The sequence below is a fragment of the Varanus komodoensis genome, unplaced genomic scaffold, assembly GCF_004798865.1.
Source record: "Varanus komodoensis strain SLA01 unplaced genomic scaffold, ASM479886v1 scaffold4, whole genome shotgun sequence".
Classification (NCBI taxonomy): domain Eukaryota; kingdom Metazoa; phylum Chordata; class Lepidosauria; order Squamata; family Varanidae; genus Varanus; species Varanus komodoensis.
In genome coordinates this window covers 42,549,041-42,572,996 of record NW_025335941.1, presented here as the reverse complement: position 1 = coordinate 42,572,996, position 23,956 = coordinate 42,549,041, and the positions used below count along the sequence as shown (strand labels likewise).

At 38.4% G+C, this 23,956-nt stretch overlaps 1 protein-coding gene across 16 annotated transcripts in view; it reads left to right on the top strand.

Moving 5' to 3' along the window:
• The window catches only part of NBEA (neurobeachin), a 450,384-nt gene that overhangs the window by 352,946 nt on the left and 73,482 nt on the right, over window positions 1–23,956 (top strand). For all 16 annotated transcript variants that reach the window (XR_006415936.1, XR_006415934.1, XR_006415933.1 and 13 more), the window contains 2 exons: window positions 10,461–10,613; window positions 20,131–20,298. Coding sequence is in view for 12 of the 16 variants with exons in the window: in XM_044442661.1 (XP_044298596.1) it covers window positions 10,461–10,613; window positions 20,131–20,298 (321 nt within the window). In the remaining 4 variants the exon portion in view is untranslated. The remainder of the gene's footprint in view (window positions 1–10,460; window positions 10,614–20,130; window positions 20,299–23,956) is intronic.

The window sequence follows — 23,956 nt, the reverse complement described above, 5'->3', positions numbered from 1 at the left end:
CACTACATTATCGTTTCATGTTACAGCATTATGATTATGCCTTCTTAAATCTTTTTTTACATTGTCATCAGACATCCACTTTGATTTGAATCCTGAGAAGGTATTTAATTTAGTTCTCTATATTTATAACATACTTTATATTTTTTAGTTAGTTCTCTGTATTTATAACATATTTTTCTTTTTTTTTAATGCACCCTTCTAGAGTTTTTTTTATAGGCTTATGATCTCAAAATCCATTTCTGCTCTGACTTAAGAGAAGGAAATAATTGGTTGGACAAAGAAAAGGCAAACTCATAAATGGGTGCTAGGTCCCTGTATGATTTGGATTCCATTGGAAATTAATGTAATTTGATACATATAATCAGCATTACAAAGAAAGCAATGCCATTTGGTCAGGAAGCGCATCTAGTTATATATTAAATTACTAGTTTTTTAAAAGTAAAAAATAGCCAAAACCTTTTACAGTTCTGTCTTTTGTTTTAAAACGGCTATATAAACCTAGTTTGCACATCACACTAATCCAGAGTTCCACCAAAACACCGGTTAATCATGTACAAGCAATGTGTGAAACTGCCTAATGAAACCAGGGCTCCATGGGTTATTTCTCTGTCTTTTCAGGGGATAGACAAGCCAGAAGTTCAGGTTTGCACAACATTCTAAAAGAAAACCACAGGGCAAAGACTTGTTATGATCATTGCATGTAAATTATAAGCTAGGATTCTGAACTTACCCTGGTTCATGCATGAGTCTCCTTTGGAGAAAGCATCTGAAGGAGGGCCTTATAATATGGGCAGGTTCATGTAGGGTTAAATGCTCCATCATATGCTGAATTGTAGGTTAAAACCAGCACCTTGAATTGGTCTAGACAGTAGAATTAGAACAGAATCAAGTGTATACATTTGGATGTTCTTATCCCTGTTAATCAATAATGCTGCCACATTTTGAATAAGCTGCAGTTTTGGAACCATCTTCAAAGAGACAATGTGGATAGGAACAACAATGCTTCTTTGAGGATTTTTCCATAATGATTTACATATATAAGCATTATGGCAATCACTGAACCAAGAATGGTTAGACTGAAAAAATTTCTAAGGAACTTGTTCTTTCTGGAAGTAATTTTAGTATCAGAAAAAAAAAAATTCTGATTAACCAGATCTTAGAGGATCACTATTAGAAAGAGAGGACCCAGAATTGATTGATTAAGCTGTCTGGGCAGTTCACAACAATTTAAAGCCATTGAAATACACTATAAAACACAGTATAAAATTTTAAATATTTAAGACTCTAGTATGAAATAAACTGGGAACTAGAGTAAGACCTATTTGAAATACAGCACTGAATTTAAAATAGACTGAAACTAAAATTCCTAGACAAATAAGGTTGTCTCCTGGCACCAGAAAAAGTACAATGTAAATACCCAGTAAGTCTTCCAGGGAAGTTAGAAACATAGAAACAGAGCGAGTCAGAAGGGGCCTCCCAGGCCATATAGTCTGATCTCTGGCACCAGCCGGCTCCGCTTATGACATGCCCACCATGTAGACGTCCAGCCTATCCTTGAACACCCGCTCCGATGGGGCCTCAACGACCTCTTATGGACGCCCATTCCACCCCCTCGGGGCCCTAACTGTCAGGAAATGCTTCCTGGCATCCAAATGGAACCTTGGCTCCCTGAGCTTTGCTCCGTTGGAGCACGTCCTGCCTTCCTCTGCAGGGGAAAATAGGTCTCTACCCATCTCCATGTGACATCCCCTCACATACCTGTATGTAGCTAACAGATCCCCTCTGAGTCTCCTCTTCTCCAGGCTGAAGAGACCAGTTTCCTCAGTCTTGCCTCATACCCCATCCCCTGCAGACCAGCCACCAACCTTGTGGCCCTACGCTGCACTGACTCTAACCTGGCTATATCCTTTCTGTAATGAGAGGCCCAAAACTGAGCACAATACTCCAGTTGCGGGCGCACCAGAGTCGTATAGAGTGGTAGTAATACTTCTCTTGATCTAGAAGCCACAGTTATGGCTATGCAACCAAGGGTGGTGTTCGCCCTCTTGACCACCGCATCACACTGCTGACTCATGTTTAGCCTGCAGTCAACCAATACCCCGAGGTCCCTTTCACAACTGCTGCTCTCCAGCCACTTGTCACCTAGCCTGTACTTATGACAGCTATTCCTATGCCCCAAGTGCAAGACCTTGCACTTATCCACATTGAATGCCATCCTGTTGTCTCCTGCCCACTTCCATAGTCTGTCCAGGTCCTTTTGGATCTGGAGTACCTGCTCCTCAGTTGTGGCCACTGCTCCAGTTTTAGTGTCGTCTGCGAGTTTGATCAGGAGACTATTCACCCCTTCTTCCATGTCATTAATGAAAGGATTAAACAGGATTGGCCCCAGGACAGAGCCCTGGGGGACCCCGCTTGTCACTGGTCACCATCCCGATGATTCCTCACTATGGTTACCTTCTGCTTTCAGTCAGTCAACCATGCCCTAATCCACCAGACAGTGCTTTGGTGTATCCCCAAACTCTTCAGTTTCCCCACCAGGATATCATGGGGCACTTTGTCAAAGGCCTTGCTGAAATCCAGGTATACCACATCCACTGCATCCCCTCCATCTAGCCATCTCAAAACCTTGCCATAGAATTCCACAAGGTTTGTCTGGCAGGACCTGTTTTTGCGGAAGCCGTGTTGTGTGGCTATCAGCCTCCCTTCCCTATCTAGCATCACTAGATCTCTCTCTATTATGAGCCTTTCCATTGTTTTTCCTACAATGGACGTAAGGTTAACAGGTCTATAATTCCCCATGTCCCTTCTACTACCCTTTTCGAAAATTAGGACCACTGATGCCACCCTCCAGTCCTCTGGAACTTCACCCGTTCTCCACAAGGCCTCAAAGATGGAGGCCAGCGGGCGTGAGAGAACCCCTGCCAACTCTCTAAGTACTCTCGGGTGTAACCCGTCAGGGCCTGGCACCTTTGTAATGTCCAATGCCCTGAGGAGCCCCTCGACTTCAAGGAGGGTGACTCTAATCTGTGCGCCTAAGTCCCCAGCCTCATCTAATCTATGCGGATATCCCCTGTCCTGCTTTGGGGAGAATACAGAGGCAAAATAGTCATTTAGCATCTGTGCCTGTTCCCTCATATCAGTCACTGAATGTCCTTCCTCCTTATTTAGTGGTCCCACCATTTGTCTCCCCTTCCTCTTCCTATTTACATGCTGAAAGAAACCCTTTTTGTTGCTCTTGATATTCTTGGCAAGTTCATTCCACATAGCCTGGGGCCACAAGAGAAAAGGCTCTCAGGAGCTACCTGCCTGACATCCTTGGCAGTTGTCTCTCACTAGGAAAACTGAGGATGATCTTAAGGTCTGGGCAGGTGTATATGATTATTTGGATCTAAACCTATATAACAGTCTAAGAAGTCTTTTGAAACCTTGTTTCCAACAGCACAGCAGTTTTTGCTTTTCTTTCTTATTTTTTCTTTTTTTCAACCTTAAGGTCTCTTTATTAACTTCTAACATTTGAGGTGCTGACATTTTCTTAATTATCCTTAGAGACTGGAAAGGGATTTTGTCTAGTCTTTCTGTCCCAGATTTCCTCTCCTGAGTTTTGCAAGACTCAACTACTGTTATTAACAGTTCATTACTTTCTGAAAGGAAATTTTTGATCAGAGCTATCTCCTTATAAATCATAAACTGCACATCAATTAAAACAATACTTTCTTCCTTTTCCCTTGTTAGGGTAGAGATGGTTTTATATTTTAGGGCTGAAATATTATAGGTATTATTATATAAAAGTTCAAGAATCTGTTTCTGCAGAAAAGCTAGCAATTCTGATTTAGCCACTGACTGAGCCTTAACCACCTGTAGGAATTCTTTTATGGAAGACATATAGTCTACACAATCCTTTCCTAAAGCCAGGTCTAATGGACAGTTTTTGAACACCTGAGTTGTTATATAGTTCCTTTAAGATTCTTTAAGATCCAGTGACCATATAATAGATTTAAGTACACTTGCATACATAGCTTAGATAGAAAAATAAGAAAGAATTGACATTATTATATTATTAGTTTCACTCTGTCTATCCATCCATCCACCCATCCATCCAGTATTGGCTCTCATTAATTTCTGCATGCTTATTATCAACGTCTATCTTGTCCGCTTGCTGAAGACCTATAAACTTGATAAACATCAGCCGCAAGTTATAATAAGGACCACACTGGCCCAGTTTAGACTTCATAACAACTCTGGATGATGAGTGTGCTAATGCATGCTAGCCAATTGTCTCCATTGCAAATACAAGCACGCTAGTGTGGCACACAAACTGGGAACTCTGGCTTGTCAAAGGAGACACAGTGGGCAGGTTTGCATGATGAGCAAGTCACAGTGATTTCTTGCACAGGTTGGTTTGCTGTTCAATCTGAACTCTCTTGTGGAATTTTAGCATGGTGCATTTGGTTTTTAGAGTTCATAAACAACTGTCTGTTCTATGATTTCAGTGCTTTACCATGGTTTGTCTGATTGTCCAAACCTGGCATTGTGGTTTCCATAGTCCGGGTATGTAGCGACAAGAGTCTCCTAGAAAGAGTGGCAGCTGCAAGTGTTGTCCCAGCCATCCAGTCTGGGATTAGATTTCAGGTGGCTATGGGGATACATGCCAACAGTGGGGGGACTGAGCAAGGAGTGTGGAAAACATGGTAGTGTAGAATTTGCCAATTTGATTATTTGGCAGGCACATCTAGGTGAAACCCCATGCACTGTGGAAACCACACAGGGTTGCTTGTGATGTGTGAACCCATCCACTGTGTTTTCTTGCCCGACAAGTCAGAGCTCCTGTGTTGTTTGGTTGCTACTGTTTGCAGTATATGCAGCCAGGCAGTTTTCTCATTACAACCAGGGTTTTAAAAATGGTTGTTCTGACATGTGAATTGGAACAAATGTTTCTGTCTAGAGACTCTTTTCCCAGCTTAATATGTGATGATCAGCTGTTTCCAAATTTGGATAACAGTGTTTTACTACTGCTTCTTCAACTCTTCCTCCATCTTTTAATATATCAAACTTCTAATGCCATGAACCAAATAAGGTGCTGCTATTTGGTTCTATGCTTCCGTTTCCTCTTGTAAGGTGGAAACATTTTTTAAAGTACATTGTCTCTTGAATGGAGGGTAGACTTTCATCAAAATAACGCATCAAATCAAAGTGCAAATATGTCCCTTGTAGATTGTGGAATTTTTGCAAACACACACACACAAAGGACACAATACCAAATATATTTTTTTCCTAAAGCAAGCCTCCTCTTGACATGATTAAATATTATGCCTTTGTCGTCCACATGAAGTAGAACATATGTTTCATTTAAAGTTTGTTACAATAATTTAATTTAACAGAATATATATGATTCTTTTGTTTTAGGGTATTGATGGGTATCTACCCTAAAACAAAACAGTCCATATATGCAGTCAAAATCTTTTCATTGCCTCTGTTTGTATGGAAAGCAGGGAGGTGAAATGGAAGACTGAGGCTCACATGTGCTCGTTACATCTGAATTGGGCCAGTGTGTTTACACTGTTTAATTTTCAAATTCAGGAATTCCCTGTTGTGTACAAAAGGTACATAATGCGCTTTTGACAAATTATCATAGTAGCACACAAAGGAGAGCTCTGGATGAAAGAATTTTGTTGTTGTCTTATTGACCTTTTCCTGTCATAATCAGTACAAAGTGAAAAATGAATACTTGTGGAATGATCTGCCAGCAAACACACCACTCGAAAATGACCATAACTTGGTCATTTCATTTTTCACTTTCCCTATCACCTCCTTTTTCCTTCCCTTTCAATTTGTGTAAATTTGGCATCCAAAGAGTACAGTGTTCAAAAACTAATCTTCTTGAATTCCTCTGAAATATGTTATATTGCTCTTGGACAAGAGTGCTTGTATGTCAGGAAAGGTAGCTATAACAGAATGTCATTAAGGTGACATATTGTAAATTAATACAGTTAATGGAGGTTTTTATAACAGAATGACCCCACCCCCCAGCCCCTCCAAGATAGGGTGATAGTTGAATTAATGGATATCAGGGGACCAACTTTTTGGGGAAAAAACCCAGCAAGAGGAAGCAGAATGGAAGCTTTAAAACCTTGCACTGAATTATATTAGAACACCGAAAATGTCTGTATTGGATTTGATTTCAGAGGGAGGCCATAAAATGGTGTACTTCTGGCAAAACATATTACACTGAAATGTCAGATTTGAGGCTTATGGTCTGTAATTATGATAGTGTTAATAGTCGTCTTCTATAACACAAAGCCATACTTCTGAAGTTTAATTTTTCAGCAGCTTGAATTTGTCTCAAGCTTGTAAATTAGAAAATGCATTTTGGCATTTTCCTCCTCATACAAAGACATAACACATGTAATACTATTAACAATACCTTTGGGTTTTAGCATAGCTATTAAAATAAACTAGAGATCATATTTAAAGGCACAGAATGTCTGTTATTTTTTGTCCCTTTAAAACTCACTGATAGCTTTATTACATTGTTCTTTATATATATAACAAGGCATATGATGACATTATCTGAGTAGGTCCCATTGAACTTATGGGCATGTGTAGAATTGCAATCAAAGCTACAAATACTACTTGAAACATAAATGCAATGTCAGTAATCAAAATCTTAAATATTTAAGCATGTTAGGGAATACAGGTACTGAAAGGGATACCAACTTGTGAAAATACATATATTGGATCATTTAATTTGACTTGTTTTAAAACTATATATAATGCCATGTTTCAGAAAGATAAATTCAAAGTAGCTTATGAAACAAAACATCATTCAATATGTAAAATATATATAGCAATAACAGCTGCTGAAACAATAATAAGAAAACAATATTAACATAACTAAAAGATGCAGTCTCTTTAGGAACATAAAAAGTTACTGTCCAAGAACATAGATTGTTTTGTTAACATTCACATTCTAGAGCTACTTTCATGATACGTAGAAAGCCAGTGTGGTGTAGTTGTTGGAATGCTGAACTGCAACTTAGGAGATCTGGGTTTGAGCCTCCACTGAGCCATGAAGGTCACTGATGACTTTGGGTTAGTCAATGTCTCTCAGTCTAATCTACCTCATAGAATTGTTGTAAGGTCAAAGTGGAAGGTGGGAGGGTTATATGGGCTACCCTGGGTTCAAATTATAATAAATAAATGAATGAATAGCACACAGCATATAAACTTGTAAGTTAGATGTTGGCATGATTTAAATGAATTAAACACTTGAAAACCCCCGTTTTAATGGAAGTATTGAGCTTCATGGTTTTATATCTATCTGTCTGTCTGTCTGTCTGTCTATCTATCTATCCATCCATCCATCCATCCATCCAGAAATAAGTTCCTGTTGGCTCAGTGGAAGATACTCCCAATCTGGGTGACGAGGGTGGTGGGCAGGAGGAGCACAGAGGCAAAGGTTGCTTTCAGCTCCTCCCACCCCGCAAAGCCACTTAAGTGCAATGCATCGGAGGGGGAGGGAAGGAAGCTAAGGCCTCACCAAGGTAGACGCTATCTTGACAACACCAGTCTCCTCCTCTGTCCACCCCACAACACCCCCACAAGCCTATCGCCATGGTTATTCTTTTCATGTAGGCTGTGAGGATTGAACATGCTATGTTTAACAGCCATAGGATTACTCTGCCCATCTCTCAGATGTTTAAAGATGCTCTCATACATTCAGATTAACAGGAATTTAATAACAGTGAACTCTAGCACTGTCTTGATACAGCACATGTCACACATTGTGTATCCTGCAGGCAACTTCTGCAAATGCAGAACATCTCTGTACTTAGATGGCAGTATATGACTTTCCCTGGCCTTTATTAGCATGATGTGCCTAAGGACCAAATTATATTTCAAATTATATCTATACTCTTAGCATTCCAGTGGTAAGCAGAGCTGGTGGCAAAAGTGTGGGGCCAAAAACAAACAAACCCTCATATATCAGCAGAATGTAGCTAACTCTCTTGCCACCAATAACCAGTCCTTGGAAGAGGCATTTCGGTATTTTAGAATGGGTGAAAACTGCAGAAATGGTTGGAGAAAAGTGGATGAGGTGAGAGGGAAGGAGTTTGGCCTTTTGGGGAAACACTGGCCTGTGGTACCGCATCCCAACTGTGACAGCAGATTTCCCAGCTGTCAAGCAGAGGACTGCCCAAAGCCTTCTATTTGAGAGGCTTCTCAGTTGAAGCACATGCTTGACCACTGAGCTGTCATCCCTTAGAGAAAGCAACACTTTCACCACAAGATCCTTGGCAGTAGATATGCATCACCCAGTATAAAGCAGTGCTTGAATTACAGGCTGTGACCATCTTCTTAGTTACTGTCTCTGTAAAGGCAGCTTTTGGCTGAAATGGCAGAGGGGTGGTGTTTGTGGGATCAATGACCCTTCTGGCATCTTTCACCCGACCATTCAAGAAGTTGTGCAGGTGCTGACAGGGAGTTCTGCTCTTCCCACAGCAGAGTCACAAACGCTGCAGTTTATTTTCAATTAGATGGCTACCGTTCATTTATATGAGAGTAAGTGGAGCAGTGCATGGCGTTGAAGAATTTCCATGGTGACCTCAATGCCTATGCTGAAGGAGAGACTTGGGCCCCTCTCAAAAGTGTTCAGTTATGTTCTTGCACAGGTAACCTGACTCTGAATGAGTTTCTAAGATTTCATTTTTTTTACTGTAGTTCTCCATGCCATATCCTAGTCTGTACCTTAAAGGCCCCTCTCTGATATTCAGGAAAGGTTATTTGTAGAGAGAGAGCTGCAATGGAGGAAGGAGTGTGTGAGTGGTTTCCCACTGACTTAACTTTTAAAATTTTATTTATTGACTTTTCAAACTACCTACTAACCAATATTTTCAGGATGGTGTACATGACATGGTATTTGGCAGGGTGTTGGGAGCATGATTCTGCTGGAAAGTAAGTCTTGTGTTCCCTTTGTGCCATTTTTCAAGCTGAATCTTCAAAGGGGTGGCTACTTCTACTAGCAGCTTCCAGGTGTAGGATTCCAAGCATTTACAAAGAGGTATTAGGTTTATGAATAAAGATTTAGCTTATTTAGTATATGGAAACTGCTAAGAATTAGTTACAAGCCTGGTGTAAACATTGAGAATGAGAGACAGAGGAGGGAGAGCAGGACAAAAGCATCATAATTTATGTAAAAGGAAGAAAAGATGACAGAATGAGGAGGAGGAGAAAAGTTAATTTGTAGGTTTGGTCTTGATGAAGTGGATCCCGCAAGCAAGTCAGAAGCATTTAGGTATGGCAAGTGGTCTGGAGTGTACAGAAAGGACAGGAAGGGTTCCGTCAGGAACAGGAATCCCAAAGACAAGGTCAGTCAGAGGCAAGTATGTCAGGACTCCATCTGGAGCCTTGGCACAAATTAACTTGTTCTAACAAAAGCTCAGCTTGGAGCCCAACACTCTGCCATGTTTTCAAGAGGTTTCTTTTTTCCCCCCTCAGCTACATATTTAGATTTATTTATTTATTGCATTTCAATACCACTGAATAGTGAAAGTGCTCTGGGTGTTTTAGAATATTTCTGTTGCTCAGAAGGTGCAAGATGGCACCCCCTTTCCTGCCTCTTTGTACCCAAAATTTCCACTGTGAAAAACAAAGAGTAGGACAATGGAATGGCAAGCTGAGTATGATAAACTCATAGGACACAGAAAAAAGAGGAGACTAGTTTGAGAATATGAAAATCTAAGAACCACTAAGTAATCATTTGGAGCAAGCAGGCCAACAGATTATGAAAAGTAGCCAAGTCAAAATGGGGCATAATATGTGTTACATAATAAATATGTATGATTTGAGATGCAGTTTTCATCTGGAGAGACACAATTTTACCAACACAAACAAGTTTTATTGTTGTGGAAGAAAATGGATTAGTCAGGAATGCAATGTGTTTTGGGTTTAAAAGCTGGTACACCAAAACTGAAACTGGACAGCATATTCATATGTCACCTAAAGACCTAGCTTCTTCTGATTTTCACAAATATATCTTGCTCTTGGCCAGTTTCCATAGTGTTGACACTGAAGATTGAAAGTCCCAGCTAGGCAATTGAGTAAAATATAAGAAATACCCTGTTCCATTAAAAAAAAACCCAGTAAGATTTTTTCTATGCAGATATCACATTTCTGAGAATAATTTTTTAATCTAATGGAGCTTGTCAATGCAAATGTCTCTGTTAGACTTTATAAGGTCACTATATGTATTAATATACCAATGATTTGTATTAAAATGTAACAAACTGAAATAATGTAATAGCAGCTTTTGACATTGAAAACTAGGTTATAAAAGGTGAGGTTAAAAGAGTTCTTAAATTATTTCTGTATATACAAATAATACAGAGCTGAGTTTGGAAAAGTAGTACCACAAAGGCAATAAAGTGATTATGTAGTAATCACAGTTGTTTCTTCCACTACAGGAATTAATTCCAGAATTTTACTACCTACCAGAAATGTTTGTCAACAGTAATGGATATAACCTTGGAGTCAGAGAAGACGAAAACGTTGTGAATGATGTGGAGCTTCCCCCTTGGGCAAAGAAGCCTGAAGACTTTGTGCGTATCAATAGGATGGTAAGGAGGATTTTTTCACACTTTCAAACTAGTGCAGGGTTTTTAAACACTAACAAATCCCTTATCTTCATCGCCATCGTGCAATATTTGTAAATATAAAGAAGGAAAAGGTGATGATAAAGGTAGCTGATTGCACTTATTCTGTAATAAGAGTGGATCCATCCAAATGAAGGACTCCTAGCATTACCAATCAATAAACATTATGCATCCATTTCATCAAACCACATTTTTTGCTGGTAAGAAAAACATGAAAGAAGCAGAGGGAAAAAGTAGGGTTACAAATTGATGATGTTGACATCTGGAAACACTGTAACATTCTGTGAACAAGGCAGGACAATTATAGAATAAAAGCCTTGTCTGGAAGCACCTAGTGTTCCATTATATACAATGGATTTTAATGGACTTTCCTTTAATGGGGACTTATATTTCTGATTGTGCTGTGTTTGTATCTTTACTTGCACCTTTACTAATGCCTTTATTGTGAGTGCATATCTGTAAAAAGCAGGACAGAAAAATATTTAATGAATGAATGAATGAATGAACATAATGAAATGGAGAACAGTGCTTGGATGGAAAACCATTGGGCGCTCCATGTATTTCACTGTGCGCTTTCTAAAGACAGAACAACATATTAGTATTCATTTCTTATAATCTAAATTAGAATTTGTGAGCCCTAGCATTTAATAAGAATATTTAGAAGTGCTCATTAAGGTGCACTCCAGCAATTCAGAGCTACTTTCTCTCTGCATAAATCAACACATTTGAGAGGCTGTTCACAATGTATCCAGCCGTGTAACCCTTAACACACATTTCCTTCTATAAAAGAAAGTGCTTTCTTAAGTACCTTTATGTCCACACTAGATTTTCATATAAATATTACATGTTAATAGGCAATATTCATCTTGCAAGCTTCTCACTAAGCAGCACAGTCATTCTCTGAAATTTGGGCAATACATTTGCGACTGACTGAAATGGCTACCATGGCATCCTATGGAAAACAGTATTAGGAAGTAGAATGCAAAGCTACTTGGCACTGGGGAGCTGTCCTTGTTGCTCTTTCCCAAATATTTCACCACCAAAATGACCATGCAAGATGACTTTGTGCTTGACACAATAGCTGATGGATCTTAGACATAGGGCATACACTTTGTATGCAGCAAGGGTCAGTTTTAATCCTTGTTATCTCCAGCTTTAGGACAGACAGACAGACAGCAGAAGATTAAAAAAGCCCTCTTTCTTTCCTGAGATCTGAGATCCCAGTGGCATGCTGCCCATGGAAGCAGATAGTACTTAGGCTCCTAGGGGCTTCCTATGAAATAAGGCAGCTTCCTGTGAGGCAGCTTCCTGTGAAATTTAACTGGAAACATTTGATATTCTCTTTCCTCTTAGCAGAAAAACAGTGGCTTTTTCAGCACCCCTAAAGGTACAATCCTATGAACATTTAGGGGGAAAATTTCCCATTATCCCCCACTCAAATGGATTGCCTGAAATGTACTGAGAACTTAATTCTCTCTTTACATGTATAGGATTGCACTTGATGCTTGAATATTGATTTGAGTCTGAGTGTGAAGTACAGAATCCTGTACTCTGACCATTGCACACAGGACCTACCCAATATCTCTGTAAGGGCTGGAGATATTGTTAATGCCTATCTTTTACTAATATAAAGGACTATGTTCATACATTACTGAAATGAGACAATTCAGGGTGGAATTTTCAGTACCTTATTCCTTGGTAAATTTACAGTGTCTGTATGAAACAGTTAATAATACTGTATATATAAAATATATAGGAAAGTTCATTTTATCCATGGCACAGTGTTAGGAATTGGCTACTTTTCATCATTCTTAGTATGAACCTTAACAAAGTCTAATGCTTTTCTCAAAAATGAATGAAAGATACAACCTCTGAGGTTTCCTTTTGCTTGGATTTTCATTGATGAATATTTGGAGAAGTTTATGTCTGCCAAAAAAGTCCATGTGCTCCACAAATCACAAGTGCATGATGGTAGTTTATGGCCAAACCCAACAGCCTTATTCCAGACAGTCTGCTTACTTGATGGGTCATTATGGGTTTTCTGTTTGATTCCAATTAGTATTTTGCTGTCTCTTGAGTCCCAGTCTTTGTGAAAAATAAGACCTGAGCTAAGTGGTCACTCATCCACCACTCCACACACCATGTTCCCAACACCTCATATTCCGCCTCTTTGCCAAAACATCATTATGATGGCATAGCATTTGAGCTAACGTTCATTTCCACTGATGTAGCAATGCTGCTGTGCTGTCATAGCTTCCCCATGACAAGGTTACAACAACATAAGGGCATTTTGTAGCAATTCTATCCCCGTCTACTGCCTGTGTGGTATAGATTGCATCACAATTCTGAAAACATAATTCAGTTGGAATCTGAGCTTTCAACATTTTTAAATCTTACTCAATAAGCCACAAGAGCATCTGCTTGGTTGTATGTCCACTGGGTATCTTCAGGGATAATCTGCCATTGCAATTCACTAAAACAAATTCTTAACCCTGAAGAGTGTTCAAACCAGCAAGCTAATAAGGGTAATAAGGGTAATAGTTGATAATACAAATAATAGCAATTACTTCTATTGAATAATCTGTTCAATGGTCATCAGAGTCCTTTACTAAAATATAATGTTATAGTAACTGGGCTATGCCATTCCAAAATAGAACAAAGCATAAGTAGACTTACCTACCACTGTAGTTACAGTGCTGTAATTTCTAAATTTCTAAGGAGCTGAAAGGTTGATTACAGACCTAGGAAGAAAATATAGATTGTTTAAAAAATAGGCAATGTCCATATAATCCATTGTATGCCTGTGTAATCTGAAATCTGCATTTGGTTCCTTTATGGTCTTGCAGTTTATTGCATGTGAGAAATAGCACGTGTTGATGATCACTGGCTCAATACCTTTCCTCATAAATTAATTGTGTGTCTGTGTCTGTCTTTATTCAAACTGCTTATACATTCATAGAAGCTTTGTATAATAACAACACTGTAGCATTGCATGATGAATTACTCCCACCTAATTTAGAATTAAACAAGTTACATATTATTGCCAAGTAAATGAGAGATTGTTTTATGTTTTATAAATATATGGTGTGAAAGAAAAATAGCCTCTCATTGAAAGAAATTTCTGTGAGAATTGGTCTCATTAGAAAGGCTGGAGAAGTGATTAAGTCAGGTAAGTTTTAGGAGATGTTTCAGTAGATTTAAGAGCATTCAATTTATACATCAGTGATTGTTGGCCCAGTTTAATTTATCCATAGCAAGCTAGACTGATTACTACTGACATACCCATGAAACATTAATAAAGCATTGTGTTCAATGCTAACATGATTATGGTCTGACCTCAGTGATGTCACAGAGGACAGAAGCAGTAAGTGTCCCCACTAACATTACTCTAATGCTGGGTTCATCAATCATAATCTACCGGTTTACAAAGGGGGTGGGGTGCAGGGAGAAGCTTTCCACAGATGTGACTTCGTCGTCTTGCTGAGCTTTTTGATCCCAGCAGACCTGTGGTTGCCCTGAGAGCTAGAAACAGAAAGCATTCAGCCAATAAGTCAGGCATGTTAAATCAAGGAAGGAAACTGTAGTGTGAAAAGCCATGACAGAGTCAGTATAATAAGCATTCTGTAATTTGAAGATGTGATCTGCCATGATCCAAGATTAACTATGGTAATACTTTCATTATTAAGTACACGCATTGTAACACATTACTATCTATAGTGCTATGTGGAACCTGGAAGCTAAATATTGCTTTCAGATTCAGAAACTTTCTTCTAGCTTGTTTGCTTGAAAATAGAAGGTTTTCAGATAAACCAGTATATTACATGTGCTCAACAGCTGGTGGCTGCGTTCATTAATCCCCCCTCCGCTTTGCCTCTCATACAGATGTTTGTTTGTATATCAAAAGGGCATAGGAATGCTGTTTCATTTAAGGCAAGTATTGCAGGAAGGCAGGAAATCTGAACATTACATCCGCATCATAGACATTATATGAGCCAAGCTGACTTGTACCAGGGGTCAGACTAGATGGTCAGGAGGCCCCTTCTGTCCTGCTGTGTTTCTAGAATTCTGTTAGTACGTGCTGCCATAGGTCTCAGTGGGACAAGAAAACCTTGAACTGCTGCTCAGAAAAGTACCAGACAAATGAAGAATTACCTTCCTAAGCAAATCTGAATAAAGTACATCAATATGTGGAAGAAGCATATGATATCATTGTTTTAAAAATGGAGTAGAAAGACTAAATACATCGATTTAATATTGATGTGTTTATATTGCTCTGGCAATTGCTGGTTTCAAATGTAGCAGAAGAATAAACCTCATCATGGATGACAAGTTTCAAGCTATTAGATCAACATATATCTTTTTATAAACGAGAGAAGTTTGAGACTCAGGCTCACATGTCATGTTAAGCCATCCTGCAAATAAGCTAAGGTAGATTGCTTGTTCACTGAACAACCCATGGTATACCCAAAAGCTCATCAGGCTTGTCATGGCTTGTTCTCCCCTCTGAGGGCTCCAGCTGACTCTGGCATGTATCCCAGGCATGTTTTGCAGCAGAACCCATCCTGGCTCCATACCTCAGGCCTCCTCCTACTCCCCTTGCTACCCTTTGTCATTCACCACCTTTAATCTCTCTCTCTCTCTCTCTCTCTCTCTCTCTCTCTCTCTCTCTCTCTTGGCAGGACGGGGTGCTTCAGAAGTGTACAAATGTGCCCTATGAAAAATTCCCATTATTTTTTAGGTGCACAAAAGCACATTTTTGTCTGCCTAATATGTGTAGCCTTCTTCGGCTATGTCATATTGCCACATAGGAGTGCTGAAGTGGAAAAGGTAACATAGATGGAAGGACAAGACTGCATGTAACTAAACTGTGCACAAGACCCAGTGGAGAAATGATGTTAAGAGAAAAAAGGGAACAGTATCATACTCCAGAAGCATAAAAACTGAGGGGGAAAGGCAATAATAGTAATATCCAAATATCTCCACCATGGCAATGTAATTTCCTTGCCTTTAAATGTTGAATTGTCACTTTTCAATGTGTCCTTTACATTCAACAGTTCTCTCAGTCCTCAGAAAGTCCAGAAAGGGGAGATACTTGCTGCCCGTATCTTTTTGCAGCTTCTTTTCAGAGAACTTGGTGCAGATATGAAATTTTCCCCTCCGTGTACTCCCCTGCCCTTAAATGTGAGCATATTTTCCTTCCATTTGCTTTCATAACTGAAAATTTGTTCAAATCCAGCAGTGAAAAGAAACTCTTAGAGGGTGGTTGAACTGGATGGAATAAATGAGTGCCCACACCAGCAGTATTTACAGCCCTGTGTGGGGAGATTTGTACTCATCCACTGAATCGCAGTATCTGCAGATGCATTTGCTCTGAAAAGGAGCTGCAAAAAGGGCAGGGGGATTAATAATTTTACAGACCACTCTAATATTGGAGAATCTGGAAAGTGTTGAAAAGGTAGAGGTCTCTGATAATGTCAGAGCTGAAGTGAGATGATTAGTTTGCCAAGAGGAGAATATTGACTCCATCCCCTTTGCACTTACTTCTCCCCCACTCCATTTTCATTGCTTCTGATCTGCACTACTGGATCTTTCCTTCTCTTACTATTATGTCTTTTTCAGTCTTTTGCAACTGTGTATAAGGCCTTTGTGTAGCCTCAGCTTGTCAGTTTCCTTATATGTTACCTACTTCACTTCAGGGTTCTCATTGACATCTCAAAGATATAAAGAAATTGAACAGGAAAGACTATATGGATTAGACAGGTTCTTTTGCATTTTCAAATAACTGGGGTGGAGGGATGATGATGATGATGATGATGATGATGATGATGATGATGATAATTTAAATATAAGCACATAATCCCAAAGGGTGGTGGTGGGGGAATGGTGGCAAACAAGTGATTATCCCTCCAGTATACCATTTGGCATCAGTGGAGGGTCAGTAAGTCATAAGAACATAAGAAAAGCTGGTCCCTGCAGTCCAACACTCTGTTTACACAGTAGCAAAGCAGCTGACTGCAGGATACCCCATGTAGAATAGGTACAAGACCTAGGCCTGCCCAAGTTCCCCAGCAGCATGCCACCTCTGATGATGCAGGTAGCACATAGCACATTGCTGGCTAGTAGTCATTGATAGGCATCTCCTTTGTCAATTTGCTTCATTCCTTTTGAAAACCATCCAAATTGGTGGCCATCACCTCTTCCATACACACTTTGTGGAGGAGTACTTCCCTTTATCTGTTTTGAATCTCCCACCTATTCGCTTCAAGAGGTGGCCTCGGATTCTAGTATTATGGGAGAAGGGGAAAAATGTCTCCACTTTCTCCTCATTCTAAATGCATCTGTCAAGTTGTAACTGTTCTTCATAAGAGATTTGCTCCAATTCCTTGATCATTTTAGTTGTACTCTCTGCACTTTTCCCAGCTCATGAATGTACTTTCCCAGGGTGCAGTGATCAGAACTGCACACAAAATTCCAAGTGCAGTCACACCAAAGATTTTTATAAGGCAGGTATGGTCTTGGCAGTTTTATCATCAATTATTATCATGAACCCAGTATGTTACAGATTGATTTTAAAGGTTTTTGTGGATTTTATATACATTGTCATCTTTTGCATATGGAATGAGATTTTTCATTTAAAACTAAATTTTACTACACGGATTAGGGAATAAGGAATGTAGAGGAATAAGGAGACTTTAACCTTTGTCCCTTGCTGTGGTCACAGTATGGCTCAGGGAACTGACACCTGCAATTTACATTGCCAAAAGTGATGCACCAGTAATATAAATTCCCAACTTGGGAGGCCCAATCCAGATTGGATGGCTGCAGCAGGTAGGTAAAGGATTTTGGTGCTGCAGAGTAGTTGTGAAGAAGTACAGTTTGTAAAATTGCATAACATTGTTACTGATTGGAGAACATGACTGTCAAGGCTTCAACCAGTTTCCTGTCTTTTTGGATTTTATAACTCCAAAGGTTTTTTGGGAGTGAATGAAAAAAGCACACCTCACAGAGGTTTTTTTCAGGCAAGACACTGGCAAATTTTTGAAGGAAAAGTGCTATAGTGAGGAGTTACAATGCCTGTAAACCAGTTGAAACTTTTTTCATAGTGAAACATGGTGAGATGTGATCATCCCCTAGAGTTGTCAGTCACCCATATCCACTTCCCTCTTGCCAGATTTAGCTTCAGTTTTGATTACTTTAAAAGTGAATGTAATTCTTCTTTGGAAACACCATAAATGGTCTGACAGAACCCCATTTGAATCAAGTTTCAGCAAAATCCAAATGCACATCGCTAATAGATAACTTTTCCTTTCACTAAACAGGACAAATATGTCCCTGTTGCCTTTGCTATATGTGTCAATAGCAGCCCATGCAATCAACCATCATATTCTCCCGGGCTGTTTGGCTAGTATGGAACTAGGGGAGAGGGGAACTATTTTATCGTGATCCTGGTTCAATTTGACTGAATGTTCCCATATTGATGTAGTGCAAGATTATTGAAAATGACCAGTGCATTTTCTCAGGGATCTATCTAGTTCCTTATTTTTAACAGCTACGTGGAACCACTTGAAGAACTGATCCAGGTGCCATGCCATCGACATGCTAGTGTCATAGAGCTCTCTATTTTTTTCAAGGAGGATATGGAATGTTTGGGTCCACTGATTGGTTAGATGAGGGCTAGTAAACAATAAGCTCAGTTTAGGCATGGTCAGTAGATGAGCTGCTCCAGGACTGAGTTATTAAGGTATTGGATGGTGTCCCTTTCTGATGTTTCTTCTACACATCACACCTGTGTTATATCAATCCAAACTATTTCAGGATCCATTTTAAGGTACTGTTCAAGCTGTTTTTACCTGTAAATGATCAGAGAATATCTGAAAAATGGCCCTTCTTCCCATTGTCTTTGGAGGCCCTGCTCCATATTCAGCTACCAAAGAAATGTGCATGGTGAGAATGTGGACAGGCATTTTCTCTGGAGCTCTTAAAGTGGAAAACTCTACACCCAAAGAAGTTAGACATTCCCCATTCTTGTTTGCTTGTTTGTTTGTTTTCACAGGCGTTAAAAACATTTTTATTTTTCCTGACTTTTAATTGTTTTTAATTATGAGAACACTTCTTGCTCCTTCTAGTCTCAACCTTATTTGTTTAAACTGGCCTCACTGTTTCTACCGCTTTAATGTTGTTGTTAAACCAGCCTGAAAGTCTTTCTCATTGTTGAAAGGTAGTCTAGAAATATTTTTATAAATAAATAACAGAACTAAGAAAATCTGTGTAAGACTGAAGCCATTCTACTCAATCCTGTATATGTTTACTTGGTAGCAAGTATGCCCATTGCACTCAGGTTGGCTTACCCTTACATAAGAGCGCATTAAACCAAAGTTTAACAGACCATTGCTAGACAGATGGAATTCCTGTTGATTTCAGGGGAACCTCTCTGGTAAATTGATCTAGAATTTCATTGTTAATTTTCCAGGATAGTATTTATTACAGGGTGCTATTTGAAGAGTGCACTGCTCTTAGCTTTTATGAGTAACATTATTTCAAAATAATTTTTAGGATAATTGCCAGATAGACTTCCCATGTTGACATACTGAAAGCTATTTTTTCACAGATAAGACAATTTTGCCATTGTAAATAATTTTCATCTGAAGCCTCAGTATGTTCATGTTCTATGTACAGAATAATTAATAAACTGTTGGAAAGATTGAAAAATGGCTGAGACAGGAATAAAACATTACAGTTCAAAATCTTTCTGTCCAGTGCCCACCTAAGTTCTCCTTTATGATATTCATAACCATATATATTGAAAGTGTTTAAAATTCTATATAAAAGTTTAAAGATTGCCTGTATAATAAATCAGTGCTTGGTTACATGCACATTTCTTTTTGAATCCCCTTTACAGTGCCAGTACGGAGCGCAAGATATGGAAAATTTTAATCTGCTACAGGAACAAAAGAATTATATTCTTATAGTTTGATCTACATCATAGTTAATCTCACACTAAGTTTTAAGATGATTTAAAACCCTGTATGACACAAGTGTCTGGTTTTGACAAATATTCTAATAGGTTAATATAGATTAAATGGGTTGTAAGGACATGGTTGTTGTTGCTTTTGAGAGATTAAATGGGAAGGTAAGAAGCTGTATTCCTCAACAGTATGTCTAGCATTATAAGCTTCCTTTGTTTTAAAGGTAGACAGGATAGAAAACTCTTAAGTAGATAGACAGAGAAATATCCAATATTTCTGAAATATATATAGAAATATACAATATTTGTGTATATATTTCAGAGCTATACTATTATTCTGTTATTTCCCTTTCTTTTTCATTTAGTTTGCATCTCCTAAAATAGCATGAGGACAATATTTTGACCCTTCTTTCTCCTAAAAGTGGTAACAAAAACCAAAGGGGAAATCAAGGAAACCAAATGAAAAGTGAAATATGAGAAATAAAACATTGTTCACCCTCTCAATTTCCTCCTTAGGCTCTAGAGAGTGAGTTTGTTTCCTGTCAGCTTCACCAGTGGATTGATCTCATCTTTGGCTACAAGCAGCGTGGACCAGAAGCTGTGCGGGCGCTTAATGTTTTCCACTACCTAACATACGAAGGTTCTGTTAACCTTGACAGTATCACTGATCCTGTGCTCAGGGAGGTAGGTCTTTCTGACTACTTTCTTCAACTGCTACTAAATTTAAATGCAAAAGGTCTTCATTCATATTAGGATCCTGCTCAATTACCAAAAGAAATCAACTATGGCAAAATACACACACAGCAAAAAGCCATTACTTTATATTAAATTATTGTTTTTTAATTATGATGTATAACTGAGGACTGGCCAAGCATCAAAATAACATGGGAATAGTTTTCTAAGACCAGTGGGAGAGTTGGAGTGGTTTTTCTCTCAGAGTAGACTCTGTCTTTTGTATGTGTGATAAAGATCTGTGCTAATTGGATTTGAATGAAATGCTGCAGCTTGTCACAGGTTATTTAACCCATGATGAGCCACAGTATCCATGGGCACCAAATTCCGATTGTTTGGAGAATGAAGGCTCTTGTTCATGAAACGGTTTGTCATGCAAACCCTGTGAGTGTAAGTTGCATGGAGGTTACATGTTCAGAATGAGGGTTGCATGCACACAACATGCTCCCCAGCTTCGCATTGGGTTAGATAACAATAGTTTATCCCATCACATGAACAATGAAGTCCTTGTACATGTTTATATTAACTTGCTGGTACATAATTTGGGGGCTGGAAACCTATGTGGAGGACATTTTGAGATGAGTAGGAATGGAAAGGGAGAACTTTAGGATCCTTTTCCAACTTGGATCTCAATCTGAGATGGAAAAGATTGAGTATTGAGGGGAGTGAGGTAAAATGCTCCCCAGTCATTTGAACAAACCTGAAGCCCCAAATTTATTTCTAAACTAGTATTACAAGTTGTTGTTTGGATGTTGGCCAGTGTGCTTTGTTATTTAGTAAGTGAAATTAACAGCATAATCCTAGGCATGTCTGCTCAGAAGTAAACATTACATTTAACATGGCATACTTGCAGTTGATTGCATAGCTAAGCCAATCCCATTTTACTTACTAGAGTAGTTATTGTCATATCCATAAAAAGCAAGCACCATATATTTATAAAGTTTATAAAATATATATGTGATTGTGTTGTTGTTAATAAATCAAGTTACAAGAAACTCTAAGGAACAAAACCATGGCTAAAAAACAGCGGGGGGCAGGGGGGAGAGAATTGGTTTTGTGTGTATCAGCATCTGAATGTTGCCTCTTATAGCACTGTTTTTAAGAGAATTTGATATACATAGGATTAATATTTGATGTATATGAATTCTTCTATGTTTAATCCCAATCTTGTAACTCATCATAGCAAAATACTTATTAAAATATGTCTGCTGTAAGTATTAGAGTAGTCTGAAAGTGATTCAGTGTAGTTGAAAAGTGTGAAGGTACAACAGCTGAAAGGTGCATGTTGTGGTAAAGGTAAATACATCAGCTGCCATGCCTCATTCATGGTAGCTCCCATCTGTTGTACACAAAACAAATAATAATTTATACATTGCCAATTAGTGGGATACTTGTGGCATTTTTGCTTAAATCCTGGAATCAGAAACATGTATAACTTGTGCCCAGAAAAATATTCTGAATTTTTTTAAAAAAATGACATTTGCAATTTTTACATGGGTCAGAATTCTCTAAGTCATACAATGTGTCATTAGACTCCTCTTGCATAGTAATACCAGAATTCATGAACCCCAACTAATTTCTTTCACATTTGGGGGAAATGTAGGAACAATATGTTTTGTCTGGAACAAGCCAGCTCATGCTTTGAAATTGGCTTGTTTTATATAAACCATCTTTAACATTGGTCAGAGTTTATCAGGTTCAAACAAAATGACAAACCAGAGTTAATCAAAAATGGCTATGTAAGAAGAGAGAAGGAAAGGAAAGGGGATGTACACATGTTCAAGACTCAGTTTGACTTGTTTTTGTCACGTTAAACTGTGGTTTATAATTACATTTGAACACAGCCTATGTCTACTTACATCTCTTCGTCAGCATCAATTATGTCATCCAATAATTACAAATATTATTATTTGTAGTGTGTTTGAACTCATAGGAAATGAACTTATTTTTTTTTCTTTAAAGCTCCTCTCCCTGCTAAAGAGGCAGGTTGCTGTTCAACTGAAACCAGCTTGCTTCTTTAGAAGATGGAATGTCCTGTCAAATTTTCAGTTTAATAATTATATACAGTGAATCACTGTATATGCATATGCATTTTAGTTATTTTATTTATATTTCTATGATCATTAAATGGATTTCTGTCTACATTTTTTTAAAAAATCCCTGCCTTTCCTGTCATTCCAGTTTGACATGCAGAAACAATGCTCTTTGTACATCTCATAATTTTTGTATATTTTGAATATCCCTAAATTCAATAATATTTTGGAAGACGTGGTACACCAAATCAGCTCTGCTAGCTATATGTTATTGCCCCATTTTACTTCTCCGTTAGGAGAGTGGTAGCTCTGACGAAGTATACCCTTCCCACCCATTCATTTCAAAGGAGGACCTTCCCTATAACTGTGCCCTCATATTTGACTACACACATGTTCCTGAGAGGACAGAATAATGTTGTGTTTGTTCATATTAGGACAGTCAGTATACCACAGATGCAGCATCCAGTCCAAACAGAATTACTTCTTAAGAAAATGGCATCATTAATTAATCTGCATATGTCTGAACTTTGTCCATAGCGTGAAGAAGACCCAAAAGCAATCTGGAAAGGTTGCAAGCTGTAGTTTTCGTCCCCTCTCCCAGAAAAAAACCCAATAAATTTAGAAAGTAAAAGCTCAGATGTAATGAACAGCTCAAGGATATTGATTCATTCCTCCTTGACAGGTGAAATCATGGTTGCAGCACTAACCATAGCAATTATTGCATTAAAATGTCAAGAAATTAGAGGTCAGAATAAGAGATAATTTTCCTCCTTGTGTCAGATTAAAAATTGACATTCTTTGACAGCACGAGATCTCTAGCTGAGAAAATTATGACAGCTTAACTCATCTTGCACTTGTAAAGCAGTAATTGATAATGAACTTTACCATGACAGCCTTCTCCTGTGGAGAAACATGACAGAACATCCCTGGTACAAAGCCTGTATCTCTTTTTAATATGTAAACAGCAGTTATATTGGACAATAGATGTTATTTGGAATTGTCTTTATTGTTGGTGTACATCATAATCCAAAGCAATTCTTCTAGACTAGTTCAACTGTCTTCAGGGGGCTTATATTAAGAATGCTAATTCAAAAAACAAAGGCATTTCGCACAAATATTTTCTATCTGTATTCTTATTACTTTATTTGATTGTAGATACAACCATCTGTTGTTGTAGTTGTTGCTGTTGTTTACTACGAGACAGCTTTTGTAATACTTTTATTTCTTTCAGGAATTTTGTACAAACCCATATATAGTGGTGTGCCTGTACAAAACTGTCCAGAAAGTCTGTAGCTATTTAAACATGTTTGGTTTGAAGGTTAAATTTCTAGGTGTTCAAATTATTTAGATTGTCTTGTAAATTATAACATACATGGCACATTAAAAGGGCTTAGATTGCCTAGTTTACTAGATAGCTGTTTTATAAAATTCAATTTTTACAGAATAGAATCCAAGAAACTGGATCCTATTTGCAAAGCTTATACCTACTCCTAACATACATAAATTTATTCTAATGTTTTTGTTTTTCATTCAGTCTAGGGAAAAAAAACTGGCATGACACTGTTTACACAACACTA